The sequence below is a fragment of the Abramis brama genome (assembly GCF_963993115.1).
Source record: "Abramis brama genome assembly, chromosome: 16".
In the NCBI taxonomy this organism is placed as follows: domain Eukaryota; kingdom Metazoa; phylum Chordata; class Actinopteri; order Cypriniformes; family Leuciscidae; genus Abramis; species Abramis brama.
In genome coordinates, this window is record NC_139978.1 from 36,945,989 (window position 1) to 36,962,872 (window position 16,884).

Here is a 16,884-nt window from a genome sequence, read left to right on the forward strand (position 1 = left end):
TAATAAACTTAAATATGTTTTGTAGAGTGTGTGTGTGTGAGAGAGAGTGTGTGTGTGTGAGTGTGTGTGTGTGTGTGAGAGTGTGTGAGTGAGAGTGCGTGTGTGTGTGTGTGAGAGAGAGAGTGTGTATAATAAACTTAAATATATGTTTTGTAGATAGTGTGTGTGTGTGAGAGAAATTGTGTGTGAGTGAGAGAGTGTGTGTATAATAAACTTATATATGTTTTGTAGAGTGTGTGTGTGGTGTGTGTGAGAGAGAGTGTGTGAGTGAGAGAGTGTGTGTGTGTGTGTGTGTGTGTGTGTGAGAGAGAGAGAGAGTGTATAATAAACTTAAATATATGTTTTGTAGATAGTGTGTGTGTGTGAGAGAAATTGTGTGTGAGTGAGAGAGAGTGTGTGTATAATAAACTTATATATATATGTTTTGTAGTGTGTGTGAGTGAGAGAGAGAGTGTGTGTGTGTGTGTGTGTGTGAGAGAGAGAGAGAGAGAGTGTGTGTATAATAAAACTTAAACATATGTTTTGTAGATAGTGTTAGATAACTTTGGCTAACATTTATGAACAAAAAATGCTATTTATCCATCATTTATAGAATGTTTTTCTGAAACATTATAGTTTGATGTAATTCTAATGCTTTTTGTTACTAAATGCCACTTTATTCAGATGTCTGAGAGAACATTCAAAAGTAATGTTCCCATAATACTTGCAAAATGATAAAATAGAGAAAAATTCCCTTCAAGTTTTCTCTAACGTTCACGTAACAAGAAAAAATTAATAACTAGAACATTGACTAAATAACGTTTTCATAACTTAACTGTAATGTTAAGGAAACGTTCTTTGAACATTCTTGCTAGCAAATGCACATCCTCTTTTTCCAGTGTAGTTCAATAAATCAAACTCGAGTAACAGAAATAAGTGTGACAGGTTAAACAAACAAAGATGTTTCTGAAACACATTCACACACAATCATTCCGTCACTCAAGAGTGTTTAACAGCATTTATCACACACGCTGCAGATCTGTTTTAATGAGTTTTAATGTGGAGAGAGTCATGAGCATCTCAGCAGCTCCACGGTCACTCAGTTCCCATTAGCGCCAGTGTGTGATTAATACCCTCCCATCACTTGATTTAGGATTCATCACCGTTTTCTGTCAGAAATCCCGTGTGGAGGAGAATGTCAGTGAGTTCCTCCCTTCATCACAGGATCAGGACACACGGAGACCAGGACGACAGCGGGGATGACTGGGAGATCGGGGTTGGGAATCTGATCATCGACCTGGACGCGGATTTGGAGAAGGATCGACAGAGATTGGAGATGAATCGCGTTTTAAGCGTTAATAGCACGACGGAAGGTCGCGATCAAGAGCTCGAATATCATTGCGCGAGCGCGGGCCTTGCGCACGCCGAGCTCCCGTTCCTCTGCAAAGAGCCCAAGAAATTCAAGCTGAAACGAAGGAATTGTGAGAGAGAGATTGTGAGCGGAATTCCTAAAGTGTGCGTCGGAAAGCGTCGCGAGGCTCAAGGACGCGTCGCGGAGATGAATTCAGCACCAGTGGACAGCAGCCCCGACGCGGGCGCAAGAGCCAGCAAAGACGCAAAGAAAGGCAAAACCCAAAGCAAAGGAGTGAGGAGAGAGAAAGAGCAGGCGAGGACGCGGAAAGAGAAGCACGGGGATGAGTTCGGCCCGCTTTCCGAGAACGGAACCGAGAGTCTCGTTTGCAGAGGCGGAATGGACGCGGCTATTGTTGAACACATTGACGACACGAGCACGGTAAGCAAACATCTGTCCTTCACACACCTTCATATCGGTGCACAAGTTGATATGTGCATATAACAGTCAAACCGTGATACTGAAGCGAGCGCGAGACTGTGTGAGCTGATGGCGGATTCACTGTCTGTGTGCGTGAGAATCAAGCCTTCTTCTCATGCACCAAAGGTGCTTCTTTATGAGCGACATGCATGTCTTTACAGGCTCCTGAAAAATCCTAAACACCTTCCGTCGCATTGCTTGGTTTGCTTTGCAATATCAGGTTTTCTTTTGTTTGTCAGCCATTTCCTTTGTTATGCATGCAGCCCTTGTGAAAACCGTCATGTCTGTTGCCATTGGAAACCTAAGCAACATAATTCCCTCTGTTTGTTCTGGACAAAGACATACTGGCTCGTTTGAAGCCGAGATGCTTTTCGTGTGTTATTTACAGTTTAAAACACAGCGAGAGGCTCCGCCCCCTTCTGCTCTATTGTCCCTGTACACTTATGATGTCTTTTTCATTTTGTACACATTGATTCCAGTGACACCGCTCAGCATTCACAGGGACATTCTGACATGATGATGCTGTCATCGCCATTTGTGTGTTTTCCTTGCATGAGGAGGATTAAGTGATTAATTGGATATTCATTATGCTTGATCAACATTATCAGAGCGAGTTCAGATCAAATTGAGCATCAAGAAACTGCATTTTACTTCAGCTGGCCTTGTGTTTGCTCTCTCTCTCTCTCTCTCTCTCTCTCTCTCTCCTTCTCTCTCTCTCTCTCTCTCTCTCCAGTTGAGTGTTAAGACACGGTCAGTCGGAACAAACACACACGAAGCCGAGAAAGCCCTCGAGTCCAGCTACATGGAGCCATGTCAACCCGGAACGAGTGTCAATCTGGAGGGCATTGTGTGGCATGAGACTGAGGAAGGTGAGAGCTTTCTGTTCATGTTATTCTGTGCAATATTCCACATTTAAAACAGAAATACATCATCTCGCTTCTCTTTCTCCACTTCACCACATTATGAAGGGCTGCATTCAGATTGGTTTAACTGGATACGTAAGGGCGAGTTTGTCATTAGCTCCACAGGACTGCGTTTTCAAAGCAGCTGTGAGACTGAATCATTTGAAGGAAGAGGAGACACTGGTTGCATATTGATTAAGCAAATTAAAATTGCAGACCACCATCTTAACTTCCATCACCGAGATCAAACGCTGAATGAATCCATTCGAAAATACAATAAAAGACCTACTCTTAGAAATAAAGGTTCTTTATTGGCTCCATGAAGAGCATTTAACATCCATGGAATCTTCCCATTGCACAAAAGGTTCTTTAGATTATTAAAATGTTCTATGGCTAAGAGAAATTAAACTGCAAACTGAAAGGTTCTTTGGGGAACCAAAAATGGTTCTTCTTTGGCATCTTTTGGAACCTTTATTTCCAAGAGTGCACTTTGTGGGCTAAACCTGAATGCTTTTATTTGGTGATTGTGTTTTTTTTTTATAATCTTTTTTTTTGTGTGTTTTTTTTTAACCCCAATATTTCAGAGGTACTCATTATTGTGAATGTTTCTCTTTGATTCCAGGGGTTCTAGTTGTGAATGTCACATGGAGAAAAAGGACCTATGTGGGAACTCTCTTGGACTGTACCAAGCATGACTGGGCTCCACCACGGTAATACACTTTCCTTTCTTTCTTCTTGAAAGCTTGACTTGCGGTGTACTGAAGATCCAAGGTGCCAGATTTACCAAACAGGGCAAACTAGTGTGAGACCGAAATCCCATAAAAGCGGCGATAGGAAAGTTCTGTAAGGCCAATGTACTGTAGAACAATGTGCAAATTAAAGAACACAGATGCAGCAGCTCATTTACATAAGGACCAACACAATCTACCGAGAGCAACACAAAGTAACTATCGCAGCATGGCGAGCGCAAAATGGGTTAAGACATGCTTTTTCGAGTGTCAAAGCCCCTCGTAGTCATTAATTGTATCCTTTAAAACTCATCTTTGATCACAAAATTGACACATATTTAAAAAAAAAATTCCTTAAAAAAATCTTGCCTTAAAATAGCTTAAATGTAACTCGACACCCTTGCCTCATTTAGTATGCACGGTTCTATGAATATGCAAATGAGCCCCGCCTCCACTCACTCACTCAGCTCAGAGATCCACTGGTTGACGATCACACGTTGATCTGATTGGTTACAAGGTAGTTTGTGATGTCAGAAACACCAGCGATTTCAAAGCGTGTTTTTGGTTCACTACAGTTTTAAGGAGAAAATACTCAGCAATGGTGTCGACTTATGAATTTACACATGGTTTGTCTTAAAGCATATTAAAAACACCACATAGACACATAAACAACATTAAAAGCTGGATCTTCACCACTGGGGCACTTTAAATAATGGCGCAAATACCAGTAAAGTTCAAGTAAAATCAAGTTGAATGATTCATTTAAATACTATGGTTTTTTTTAACACCAACAGAGGGTTTGCGTGACACAAGCTGTTAGTAAATCTAAGTTTAAAACTGTTTAGATCATTCATTTGAAATGTGTTTATTTACATACACTCATGACTCCTTGTTGTTTTGAACTAGGTTTTGTGAGTCACCAATGAGTGACTCTGAAATGCCTTGTGGACGTGGACGTGGTAAACGGATGCGACTTGGCATTCCAGATCAACCAACTGCTGACCCAAGTCTTTCCAAGATACGAGGACTAACTCACAAGAGGCGTGGTGTGGGAATCGGCAGCAAAGGAAGACGAGGGAGTCTGAACCTCAGTGGCTGTAGAACACCTGGATACTACGTGGAGGACATCAAATCCAATCCACTTATATGCGGAAAAAGAAAAAGCAAAGCCCCAGCGGATCTAGATTTGAGCTTGGTCTCGGAGGACATTCGGAATGGGAATGGGAAAAGGATACGAGCCAAATCCAGGAGTGCTCCTTCCACCCCTCAGGGTAAATCCGACCCTGTGTTTCTTGATCAGGTTTGCGCCTCCCCAATGCTAATAGACTGTCCACATCCGAACTGCAACAAGAAGTACAAACATATCAACGGGCTCCGTTACCACCAGTCGCATGCTCACCTGAACAATGACAGCAAGCAAGAGTTTGAGGTGGAAAGCGAAGACAGACTTTCAGATTTTGATGAAGCACTCAGCTCTGTACCTTTTGATTCTTCTGAGAACATCGTCTCCAAGAAGCCCAGAAGCATTTATAAACTCAATGCAGTCGGTTCTCCAAAGAGCAGGAAAGCATTGCTCAACAATGAAGGCAGTCCCATGGCCAATGCAAAAATACGCCAGAACTTGACAAGTAAGGATGGATCCATAGACGATCTGAGCAACCTCCCACTCATTTCCAACATGTCTGTCGTCCTTGAGAACTGCCTCATGACGGATCGTAGCACATCTGTCGAGATGCCTAAGCTCGAAGCGGAGGGTGCTATTGAAAAGAGGGACATCTGTAGCAAAGTAAAGAAGGAAAGTGGGTTCGCTGAGAGATGCTCGGCTAAGTCTAGAATCAATAGACTAATCAACGCTGCTCCTGCTCCTCCGAAGCTGACCGCTATTCCCCCCAATGCATTTTCTACTAAAATCCCAGACGTTTCTTCTCATCAGGCCTCTCCAACTGTTAACCTCACAAAAGCCAAGAACCTCTCCTTGAAACCCATTAAGCCAAAGCTGGACATTATTGCACAAGTTAACATGGCCAACACCACTGCAGTCCTGAGCAAAGAGAGTAAGAGAAAGGAAAAGCATCGATTAAAGGACAGGAATTGCAAGAGTCCCAAAAGCGACCCGATTTACACCAAAACGGACGATGCCAAGAGCATCGGGAAAGACTTTCCTGTAAGCCTCTTGAAAGAGCACTTAAGCAAGCAAGATGTGGTGAACGGTCCAGGTGAAACGCAGGAAAGCCGCATGGCGAGTATCAGAGCCGAGGCCGACAAGGTGTACACCTTCTCAGACAACGCTCCGAGTCCTTCCATCGGGAGCTCTGCGAGAATGGACTGTGGCCCTCTTACAAACGGTGATGGAGTTGGAGTGACTGCCAAAACAAACAGTCCTGCATACTCCGACATATCCGACGCAGCCGAGGACGGCGGATCCAACTCGAGATCTAGAAGGAACTCCACGCAAGATTCGAACGCCAACATCATTCCCAAAATTCCCAATGCTGGCACGGTGACCCCAGGAAAAGAGGTCCAGTCCACATCTCATGGCCATGGTTATGAATCCCATTGTATCCCAGGTTACATGCACTCTGGGCAAGCCAATTCCACATCGTTCCACAAGGTGGCCTCACCTTACGGTCGACCGAAGGATGACTTGAGAGATTCAAGTGAGGATGTAAAAAGCTCAGAATCGTCTAGCCACTCAAGTTCCCAATCGCAGATTCAGTACGAAACGCACACAGCGCTGGCTCAGTCCTTGTATTACGGACAGTACAGCCGGGGTGTTCCCGTGGACCAGAAGGTTCTGATGATGCCCAGCTCCCACAGGCCGCTCAGTGAGGCGTGCTGTGAGGAAATACAGTATAGCAAGCAGAGTAGAGGTCAAGTTAGGCGAGGATCCGAGCAAAAGGAACGAACGAAGGATGAGCAAAAACAATTTATGAGCTCTCCTCAGTCGATTCATAAGGGGGCAAACTCTGTTAAAATTAGCTGTGCGAAACCTGGCTTCATCTATGTGGAGTTGGACAAGCAGCTGTCATTTCAGCAGCAGCAGGGAAAGCCGTCTCATATCCATGCCATGACTAAAGAACAAGGGGTCCTCAAGGAATCTGAAGACCTCAGTTTGGAGAGCTCAAACTCAAAATCAAATGTGGACACAAATGTAACATTTCTAAATGTAAGTTACTGATGTTACTTATCATTTACTGAGGAAATGTTCTTTTAAAGACATTAACAGACTTCTAGAAAAGTCCTTGGTTATGCTGGGAAAACAGTCGTTCAACGCATGTTGTTATGAGTGGAAATTCTGTATGATCCTTAATCATCAAATGATCGAATTGCCAGGATTTTTTGATGATTGAGATCATATTGATCCTTTTGAAATTTTCAGTGAACGCATTAAACACAGGGCTACTGTTTCATAACAAAGGGCTTCCCTGTAAGGTGTGTAATTTCATTGGTTGTCAGAGCAGAAACTGTTTGACGGTGGATGTTCCTCTGGGTTTAGGCTTCAGAGTCTCAGTCCTGGAGCCACTCTTATCAGTCCAAATATGTGAAGCAGCAAAATCAAGAGGTCAACAAGATCTCTGAGGAAATGATTCTCAGTCCAGACAAGGGGAAAGACTGGCACATGCCTGTAGAGTCCGAGTCCAGGCTGGAGACCGAACTCCAGAACGTCAAGTGTGAGACGGCTGCCGAGGTCTCCGAGGAAAGTACCCGAGCGGATGGGGATGAGATTGTGGACGAGATGTCTGAAGACTCGCAGACCGCGAGAGGGCCCGCCTCGTCACCCCAGCAATCCTTCCTCCAGTTTCAACACTCCTACCCCTATTTACACCTGTGCGAGGCGAGCAGCAATGCGTACAGGGTGATGTCTCCAGCCCTGGTGCACAATTACCCAGGTAATCATCTGTAAATATGACACCACAATAGTGACCATGGGGGGAAGGGTACGCTGTAAAAAATCATCGTGATTTTAATGGTAAAATACCGTAAAAATGCCACAGTGAAAAACTGTTAATTGGTTAACAGAAAGTTTCCGTACTATATACAGTGAATAACTGTGATAGAGCTAACCGTACATTTAATGTAATTTTACAGTAAAAATTTATAGTTTTTGGAAATGAAAAAGAACAAGTCATTGTATAATGTACTGTGAAAAATCGTAAATTGACATTCCCACAATTCCCTGCATGACACTTCACATTTGATGTATTTTTGTTGAAATAACTGTTTGTTCTTAGTTTTTTCTAAACACGGCGGAGGGTTATGTTACATTTAATGGTGTTAAATTAATGTTTACTGCATTTTTAAAATGTCATGCGTGTTACCATGATGGTGTTTAGTGTGTGTGTGTGAATGACACTGTGCAGCTTCTATATATTACTAATAACTATCTTGTGGAAGAGCTGCTTGTGACTAATCATGTGACTTTCATCACCGCTGTGATTGGTGGTTGTCAGTGTATTACAATGGTACAAAACAGATAGTACTTCAATAACTCTGTAAATTAACATTATATTAGATAATGAAATACGGCTTTTTACTGTAAATTTAAGTCTGTAAATCCTAAAATGTTGCTACCGTATTTTTTACGGTAGATTTCTGGCAACCACAGCTGCCGTTTTTTTACTGGAAATTTTACGGTAATTTTTCTTTTACAGTGTTATAGTGTCAATAATTCTGTGGGGTTAAAGCATGTGTTCGCATGGAAGAACTGGGGTTACCGTACAAAGCTTTACAAATAAAGGATTGGAGTGTCATAGAAGTATTCCCTCACTCGCTCCTTAGAGGCTTTGGATTGTTTGTATTGAGAGTAAGCTGTGTGTTTTCCTCTCCAGGTTTCCATTACCCTCTGTATGGGAAGACGGCTGGGAGAGAGGATTCAGAAGCAGCTCAAAGCAGTAAACCAGTGACAGATTCGACAGCATTAGAGCTCCTGTCGCATCCTCTCCTGCCTTATCATGGCAAATCTCCTGTTGTATGTATCCCACTACAAAACAGCAAGTAAAAGACGGTTGGATCATTTATAAGTAAGGCAAGGCTTATTGGCCACCACAGAGTCAAATGTGGATCTACATGTGATCTGAATAAACTGTGTGAAGCTGAAGTTGTCCTGTATATATAGTTACTAAATATAGTTCCTTAATGAACATCCAGAACAGTAGAGGACATCAAATAAATGCTGGCAAATTGTTGGGAATTGGGATTTGTTGGCACACTATGGGACACAAAAGTGTCATTAATTGATTAAAGGCGCTGTAAACAATTTCAGTTTTTCAGTTTTGATCATTTCCCAGCAAGCAATTTTGTGTTTAAAATACGTCTAATAGCCGTCTAAATACAGCCATGATGTCTAGGCTAAAACAAGGCATTTGTTTGACAAAATTTGGGCTATCAGTAAAAATTATATAGATGTCTAAACCATAGTCCAAGATTAGACTAGTCATCAATTAGACACGTCAAAGAAATGAAACCAAACACCTTGTCATCACTGACTTTGCTTACATGATGGAATATCAAACATCTCGCAAGTTATTTTGGCAAAAACGACATGTAACCAAATTCAAGGTTATTTTTGCTAGAAGTGTGTTACTCGTAGCCCGAGCTATATCGGGTTTATAATTAACCGAGATGGTGAAATGATGGCAATTGCTTGCTGGGATTACGTTACGATAAGCTACTGAATTTCTAGACCTTCAAGGAAACACCCAAAGCTTTGCCTTCCATAGACATGTTAGCCAACCCAATGTCGACAAACCTGAAGACGGAGGCACTGAAGACAGTCTTTGATTGGCTTTAAAGAGCAGGACTCTGTGTTTTAAGATTATAATATTTATCAGACATATTGATATGGATTCATGTAGGTGCTTCACACTGTAAATATGTGTCCTGTTCGGAAATGTGCACTCTTAAAAATTAAGGTTCTTTATTGGCATTTACGGTTCCGTGAAGAACCTCATTCCACAAAAGTTTCTTTAAAGTGGAAAATAAATGTAAGAAAAAAGGTTATTTTAAGAACTGATCACTAGCCGCGTTTCCATTACCCTTCAAATTGCACAAATTGAAATTGTGAATTGAAAATACGCCCAATGGAAACACGTCAATTTCGCAAAAACTCCCATTTATCGCAAAAAAGTTTTTACGCTCGCATGAGGGTTTTTTTCAGGCAATTCGAAAAAGAAATATTTCGTAAAAAACTGCAATTGAAACAGTTTTTGCGCATTTACAGGTCACCTGACGTAGATGACGCGGTGTGTTTGGACAGAGTACGAGACTTTCTTTATTAAATTCATATAAGACGAAAGAATTACAGGAATAATGGATTCTAAACCTTAAATAAATGCCACAATCAAGACCTCGAAGCAGAAATGAGGGAGAAATACCCATAAACTCCTCATATGTGCCGCTCATAGTATAAGGGTCTTTCCTTACCATTAATGCTTGAAAACACACATACATCTCCTTCCATTAATAATAATGGCCAGTGCAGTGGCTGGGATATAGTACATTAACCTACCAACGTCCTTTGCCATGGTTTTTGGAATGACTTTACTTATCGCGAGAGGAAAAAATGAAGTTTTAGTCTTCATTTTTAGTTTAGCATAACATCGGTTAATGGAAACGCCGTCATTTCGCAAAAGTTTTTTGTCGACATTTAGAAAAAAATCTGTAATGGAAACGCGCCTACTGTAAGGTTCTTTGGGGAACCAAAAATGGATCTTCTATCCCAGACAGCAACCGGCCCAGATCCGGTACATGGGGAATCAGCGCGTACCGGATGTGGGCCGACACCATGTTGCTGTCTGGGATCGCATCGCTGTGAAAACCCCCTTTTTGATCCTTTATTTTTAAGAGCGTATGGCTTCAAACCACATAAAACAAATGAACAATGTCATTGTCTTCACAGTATTTCAGTGTTTACGCCGTGTGTTTCCCTCTCCAGCCTGGAGAACGAGGATCCCCGGAGCAGGAACGAGACTCTGAGCGGGAGAGAGAGACGGTCCCGTACGGACGCCACCTTCAGACACATCACCTCACTCACCTGGGCATGAGCTACACGCTGGTGTCCGGCCAGTACGACCCCTTTCAAGGTGAAAAGGTCAAAAACAACTGAACTACACTATTACTACTTATTAATTAATACTTATTAATAACACTATTAATACTGCACCAGAATACTTAGCTGAGCTTATTACACTGCAAAAAATGCTTTTCTTACTTGGTATTTTTGCCTTGTTTCCAGTCCAAATATCTAAAAATTCTTAAATAAAGATGTCTGTACTAAAGTAGTAAAATGCCATAAGATATTATGTCTTGTTTTCTGGGAACATAAATCAAAATGAAGTGAGTTTTTGCTTAAAACAAGCAAAATGATCTGCTAATGGGGTGAGAAAAATAATCTTGTTTCTGTTTGAATTAACATTATTTTTCTCACCCCATTGGCAGATCATTTTGCTTTTTTTAAGCAACAAATCAATTAATTTTTATTTATTTTCCCAGAAAACAAGACATAATATCTTATGACATTTTACTCATCTAGTAAATGCATCTTGATTTAAGAATTTTTTAGATATTTGGACTGGAAATCAGACAAAAATACAAAGTAAGAAAAGCATTTTTGCAGTGTAAGCCCTACAGTTCAGGCGTAAGATTAAGATCATCAAACAAGTTTCTTTCCTCGTGCGAGTCTCTGAAGGGTGATCGTGTTTTCTCTGTCGCTGGTCTAGATTGTGGAATAATCTGCCATTGGATGTTAGATCTTCCTCGACTCGTAATGTTTTTAAGGACCGCTTAAAATCTTATCTGTACTCTTTGGCATTTTAGTACATTAATACATGGATGTTTTTATGTTTTGTCTTATTGTTCTGTTGCTTTTTATTGCAATGTACAGCACTTTGGACCTACGGTGGTAGCCTGTAAGGTGCTATATAAATAAACGAAACGAAACGATTACTACTGAACGCACTATAGCCTTTCTCAAAGGGCTCATATCACGAGGAATCAAATGTTGCTTGATCTTGAGTTCTTTGCATTATTAAAACACACTGTTAAGGCCCCAGTATACTCACGGCGGAGATCTTTTCGCTCGCTTAGGGTTAAAAAGAAGTTTGGAATACCTTTGCGGTGATAATCTGTTAGCGAACATCCTGAACAACCCCAACCCATCCTGAACAACCCTTAACACATCCTGAAACACCCTAACCCATCCTGAAACACCCTAACCCATCCTGAACAACCCCAACCCATCCTGAAACACCCTAACCCATCCTGAACAACTCTAACCCATCCTGAACAACTCTAACCCATCCTGAAACACCCTAACCCATCCTGAACAACTCTAACCCATCCTGAAACACCCCAACCCATCCTGAAGGACCCTAACCCATCCTGAACAACTCTAACCCATCCTGAACAACTCTAACCCATCCTGAAACACCCCAACCCATCCTGAAGAACCCTAACCCATCCTGAACAACTCTAACCCATCCTGAACAACTCTAACCCATCCTGAAACACCCTAACACATCCTGAACAACCCTAACCCATCCTGAAACACCCTAACCCATCCTGAAACACCCTAACCCATCCTGAAACACCCTAACCCATCCTGAACAACCCTTAACACATCCTGAACAACCCTAACCCATCCTGAACAACTCTAACCCATCCTGAACAACCCTAACCCATCCTGAACAACCCTAACCCATCCTGAAACACCCTAACCCATCCTGAACAACCCTTAACACATCCTGAACAACTCTAACCCATCCTGAAACACCCCAACCCATCCTGAAACACCCTAACCCATCCTGAACAACCCTAACCCATCCTGAAACACCCTAACCCATCCTGAACAACCCTTAACCCATCCTGAACAACCCTTAACACATCCTGAACAACCCTAACCCATCCTGAACAACTCTAACCCATCCTGAAACACCCTAACCCATCCTGAACAACTCTAACCCATCCTGAAACACCCTAACCCATCCTGAACAACCCTTAACACATCCTGAAACACCCTAACACATCCTGAACAACCCTAACCCATCCTGAACAACTCTAACCCATCCTGAAACACCCTAACCCATCCTGAAACACCCTAACCCATCCTGAACAACCCTTAACACATCTTGAACAACCCTAACCCATCCTGAACAACTCTAACCCATCCTGAACAACCCTAACCCATCCTGAACAACCCTAACCCATCCTGAACAACTCTAACCCACCCTGAACAACTCTAACCCATCCTGAACAACTCTAACCCATCCTGAAACACCCTAACCCATCCTGAACAACTCTAACCCATCCTGAAACACCCCAACCCATCCTGAAGAACTCTAACCCATCCTGAAACACCCCAACCCATCCTGAAGAACCCTAACACATCCTGAACAACCCTAACCCATCCTGAACAACTCTAACCCATCCTGAAACACCCTAACCCATCCTGAAACACCCCAACCCATCCTGAAGAACTCTAACCCATCCTGAAACACCCTAACCCATCCTGAACAACTCTAACCCATCCTGAAACACCCTAACCCATCCTGAACAACTCTAACCCATCCTGAAACACCCTAACACATCCTGAACAACCCTAACCCATCCTGAACAACTCTAACCCATCCTGAAACACCCTAACCCATCCTGAACAACCCTTAACACATCCTGAACAACCCTAACCCATCCTGAACAACTCTAACCCATCCTGAACAACCCTAACCCATCCTGAACAACCCTAACCCATCCTGAACAACTCTAACCCATCCTGAACAACTCTAACCCATCCTGAAACACCCCAACCCATCCTGAACAACCCTAACCCATCCTGAACAACCCTAACCCATCCTGAACAACCCTAACCCATCCTGAACAACTCTAACCCACCCTGAACAACTCTAACCCATCCTGAACAACTCTAACCCATCCTGAAACACCCCAACCCATCCTGAAGAACTCTAACCCATCCTGAAACACCCCAACCCATCCTGAAGAACCCTAACACATCCTGAACAACCCTAACCCATCCTGAACAACTCTAACCCATCCTGAAACACCCTAACCCATCCTGAAACACCCCAACCCATCCTGAAGAACTCTAACCCATCCTGAAACACCCTAACCCATCCTGAACAACTCTAACCCATCCTGAAACACCCTAACCCATCCTGAACAACTCTAACCCATCCTGAAAAACTCTAACCCATCCTGAAACACCCTAACACATCCTGAACAACCCTAACCCATCCTGAACAACTCTAACCCATCCTGAAACACCCTAACCCATCCTGAAACACCCTAACCCATCCTGAACAACCCTTAACACATCCTGAACAACCCTAACCCATCCTGAACAACTCTAACCCATCCTGAACAACCCTAACCCATCCTGAAACACCCTAACCCATCCTGAACAACCCTAACCCATCCTGAAACACCCTAACCCATCCTGAACAACCCTAACCCATCCTGAAACACCCTAACCCATCCTGAAACACCCTAACACATCCTGAACAACCCTTAACACATCCTGATTTTTTTTCCTGAATGTTTTAGTTGGAAGTTCGTCTAACATTTTTTCTTGTGTTCATCAAAAACCAGTCTCGAGTCGCACGGAGATATCTGTGGCAATAGCCAACAATACATGTATGGGTCAAAATTATAGATTTTTCTTTTATGCCAAAAATCATTAGGATATTAAGATCATGTTCCATGAAGATATTTTGTAAATTTCCTACCGTAAATATATAAAACATGTATTTTTGTGAGTGAATGCTGCACAATCGCCAACATAAATGAACAACTTTAAAGGAGATTTTCTCAATGTTTCGATTTTTTTGCACCCTCAGATTCCAGATCTTCAATAGTTGTATCTTGGCCAAATATTGCCCTATCATAACAAACCACACATCAATGGAAAGCTTATTTATTCAGCTTTCAGATGATGTATAAATCTCAGTTTTTAAAAAATACCCATGTGACTGGTTTTGTGGTCCAGGGTCACAAATGAACCGGAGAAGATTTACACCCAAAGAGGGCGGAGCCTTAGAGCCACACCCACCTATTATGTAATCACCACCGACCAATGGCAGATCAGAGGTGTTTCCCAGCGGAGTGAACTTTTTTCAGAAATTTCACTTTGGAAAGCTGTTTTAAATTCTGAAAACGAACCCTGTTTTTGTTCTAAATGATGTCACACCAATTCGTTCTTCAGTTTTGCTTGAAATAAATCGGGGCCTTAACATTCAGAACTCAGTCCAGCATCTATAGAAACAACTCTGCTGTTTGCGTGAGAATATATAATAATTGTGGCTAATAATATCATATATGTGTCTTTGAACGGAGACCGGGGAAGAGTTGATTGTAATGTTCTGTGATCTCTGATCCTGAAGGTTTGAGCTCAGCGGCTCTGGTTGCGAACCAGCAAGTGACGACAACACAAACCTGTTCCAGCGGTGAGAAAACAAACACAGCGCAACACATTAGTGCCGGCACACAAGTGCTTTACATTCATTCCTCCCATAGGGATTTAGGACTTATGTGTCATTTTTTATGATTTTTTATGTCATAATTATTATGACTTAGTATGTCAGAATTGTATCCTTTTAAATATGGAGAAAATGAATGGAGTCGGAATCGACTGTTGCTGTAATGACATAAAATGAAGCAATTAAACATTTAATCTGAGTTTAACGTTTACCCAGTTTACAAAAATGTGTTCTAAGAACAGATATGAAAACGTTATTTCTGAATGTTCAAGCCGATTATGACATTTAAGTCAGAATTTCACATTTTTATTTAAGAATTTTGACTTTTTAATATCATAAATATGACTTCATATTTCATAGTTTTGACTTTTTGTTATCATTTCGACAGCATGTCATAATTTAGTTTTTCTGTCATAATCTTGATTTTCTGTCATAGTTATGACATTTAAGTCAGAATTTTTACTTATTAATATACCTTTTATATCATTATTTCGACTTAGTATGTCAGAATTTTAACTTTTTAAATATACTTTTTCATAATTTCGACTTTTTAAGTCATAATTTAGTCTTCATTTAACTTATCTTACTTAACTTCATCTCATCAATGTAATAAATTTGATTTTTAATGTAAAAATGATTACATAATTTTGTCTTTTTGTAATTTTTATGATTTTTATGTCCTCATTTTAAGTCATAATTGTAACTTTTTTATATACTTTTTGTGTCATAAATTCGACTTTTTAAGGCATAATTTATAGTCTTCATTTAACTTCATCTCATAAACGTAATAAAATCGAATTTTTATGTAAAACTTAAGAGCTTTGCTTGTGCGAGTGTTTCTGACCGTCGGTTTAATCTCCACAGAAAACGAGGGAAAGATGTGAGACGTTCCCGACGCACACGAGGACTCTGGGACTTTTCCTCTGGGAAAGCGGATGATTTGATGAATGTAGGAATGGAGGAGTTTGCAGTGGAGAAAGCCTGTAAATGCTCCATCTAGCTGTTTGTATGCACTTATATCGTTGTGTAACCATAATGTTGAATGTATTTGCTCTCTCTTCACCTCTAAAGGACGGTTTGCAATAGATTATAAGTGACTGTAAGTACGGTGGCTCGCTCTGCATTGACTTATTAACATGAATATACTGTTATTAACAGCCATTAATCTATTGTATCGTGTAAAGTGGATGTTCATCGACTGCTCATCTCAGTGCCATACAGTATTATCGTGATGTACATAGTTGTACAGTTTACCGAAGCGACTATAACTAGCTTATGTACCTTTGTATTGATGAGTGCAATGTCTGCCGCGTTGTTCCTTCAGTAGTGATGATGATGATGATGATGATGGTGGTGGTGATGATGATGATGAGGCATAACTCATCATGTTTACGAGAGGTTTTCTGGACAGACCGTCAGTGGTTCCTCAGCTTTTCTTCATGTCTGCTGGATCATCAAAACTGCAGTTGCTTTTTATACTGTCTCTGCCTTAACATGTTTGGCGATCCAAATAAACAGTCAAGGTTGTTTTTATCCTTTAGTTCTGTGGAAAATGATTCCAGTGCGAAAGTAAGTGGAGTTTATACTGTGTGTGTGTGTATGTGTGTGTGAAGAGAGAGAGTGTGTGTGAAGAATGGAAAAATAAATCACCTCACAATTATGAGATAAAAAGTCATACTTATGACATATGAAGTCATGATAATTATGAAATGAAAAAGTTGAAATTATGAGCAATTCATACTTGTGAGGAAAATGTTTGACTTTTTATGACATTTAGTCAGAATATCAACATTTTCTTTCAGAATTTTTACTTTTTAATATAATTATCATAATTATTACTTCATTTTTCATATTTTACTTTTTTTTTCATCATTTTGACTTAGTATGTCATATTTTTACATTTCTATGTCATATTTATGACATTAAAGTCAGAATTTCAACGTTTAAAATTATTGAAT

At 41.0% G+C, this 16,884-nt stretch overlaps 1 protein-coding gene across 2 annotated transcripts; it reads left to right on the forward strand.

Moving 5' to 3' along the window:
• Positions 1 to 1,046: 1,046 nt before the first annotated feature.
• znf608 (zinc finger protein 608) lies at positions 1,047 to 16,459 on the forward strand. Of its 2 annotated transcripts, none has more exons than XR_014602984.1 (9): positions 1,047 to 1,771; positions 2,544 to 2,679; positions 3,335 to 3,422; positions 4,347 to 6,606; positions 6,937 to 7,330; positions 8,270 to 8,409; positions 10,375 to 10,530; positions 14,831 to 14,893; positions 15,791 to 15,863. XR_014602984.1 is itself a non-coding variant. In XM_084086659.1 (9 exons), exons 1-9 carry the CDS (start codon positions 1,175 to 1,177, stop codon positions 15,808 to 15,810), a joined length of 3,846 nt encoding a protein of 1,281 aa, XP_083942785.1. In that variant the 5' UTR covers positions 1,047 to 1,174; the 3' UTR covers positions 15,811 to 16,459. The 2 variants fall into 2 exon arrangements, 1 of the variants encoding a protein (XP_083942785.1); XM_084086659.1 differs by having other exon boundaries at positions 10,375 to 10,522; positions 15,791 to 16,459.
• The last annotated feature ends 425 nt before the right edge of the window (positions 16,460 to 16,884 follow it).

Bases quoted from the DNA above. Each gene is read 5' to 3' on its own strand.
- znf608 (XM_084086659.1), top strand. From the start codon at position 1,175: ATGTCAGTGAGTTCCTCCCTTCATCACAGGATCAGGACACACGGAGAC. The intron at 6,607-6,936 runs GTAAGTTACTGA...CTCTGGGTTTAG, and splicing joins CAAATGTAACATTTCTAAAT to GCTTCAGAGTCTCAGTCCTG. The intron at 8,410-10,374 runs GTATGTATCCCA...TTCCCTCTCCAG, and splicing joins ATCATGGCAAATCTCCTGTT to CCTGGAGAACGAGGATCCCC.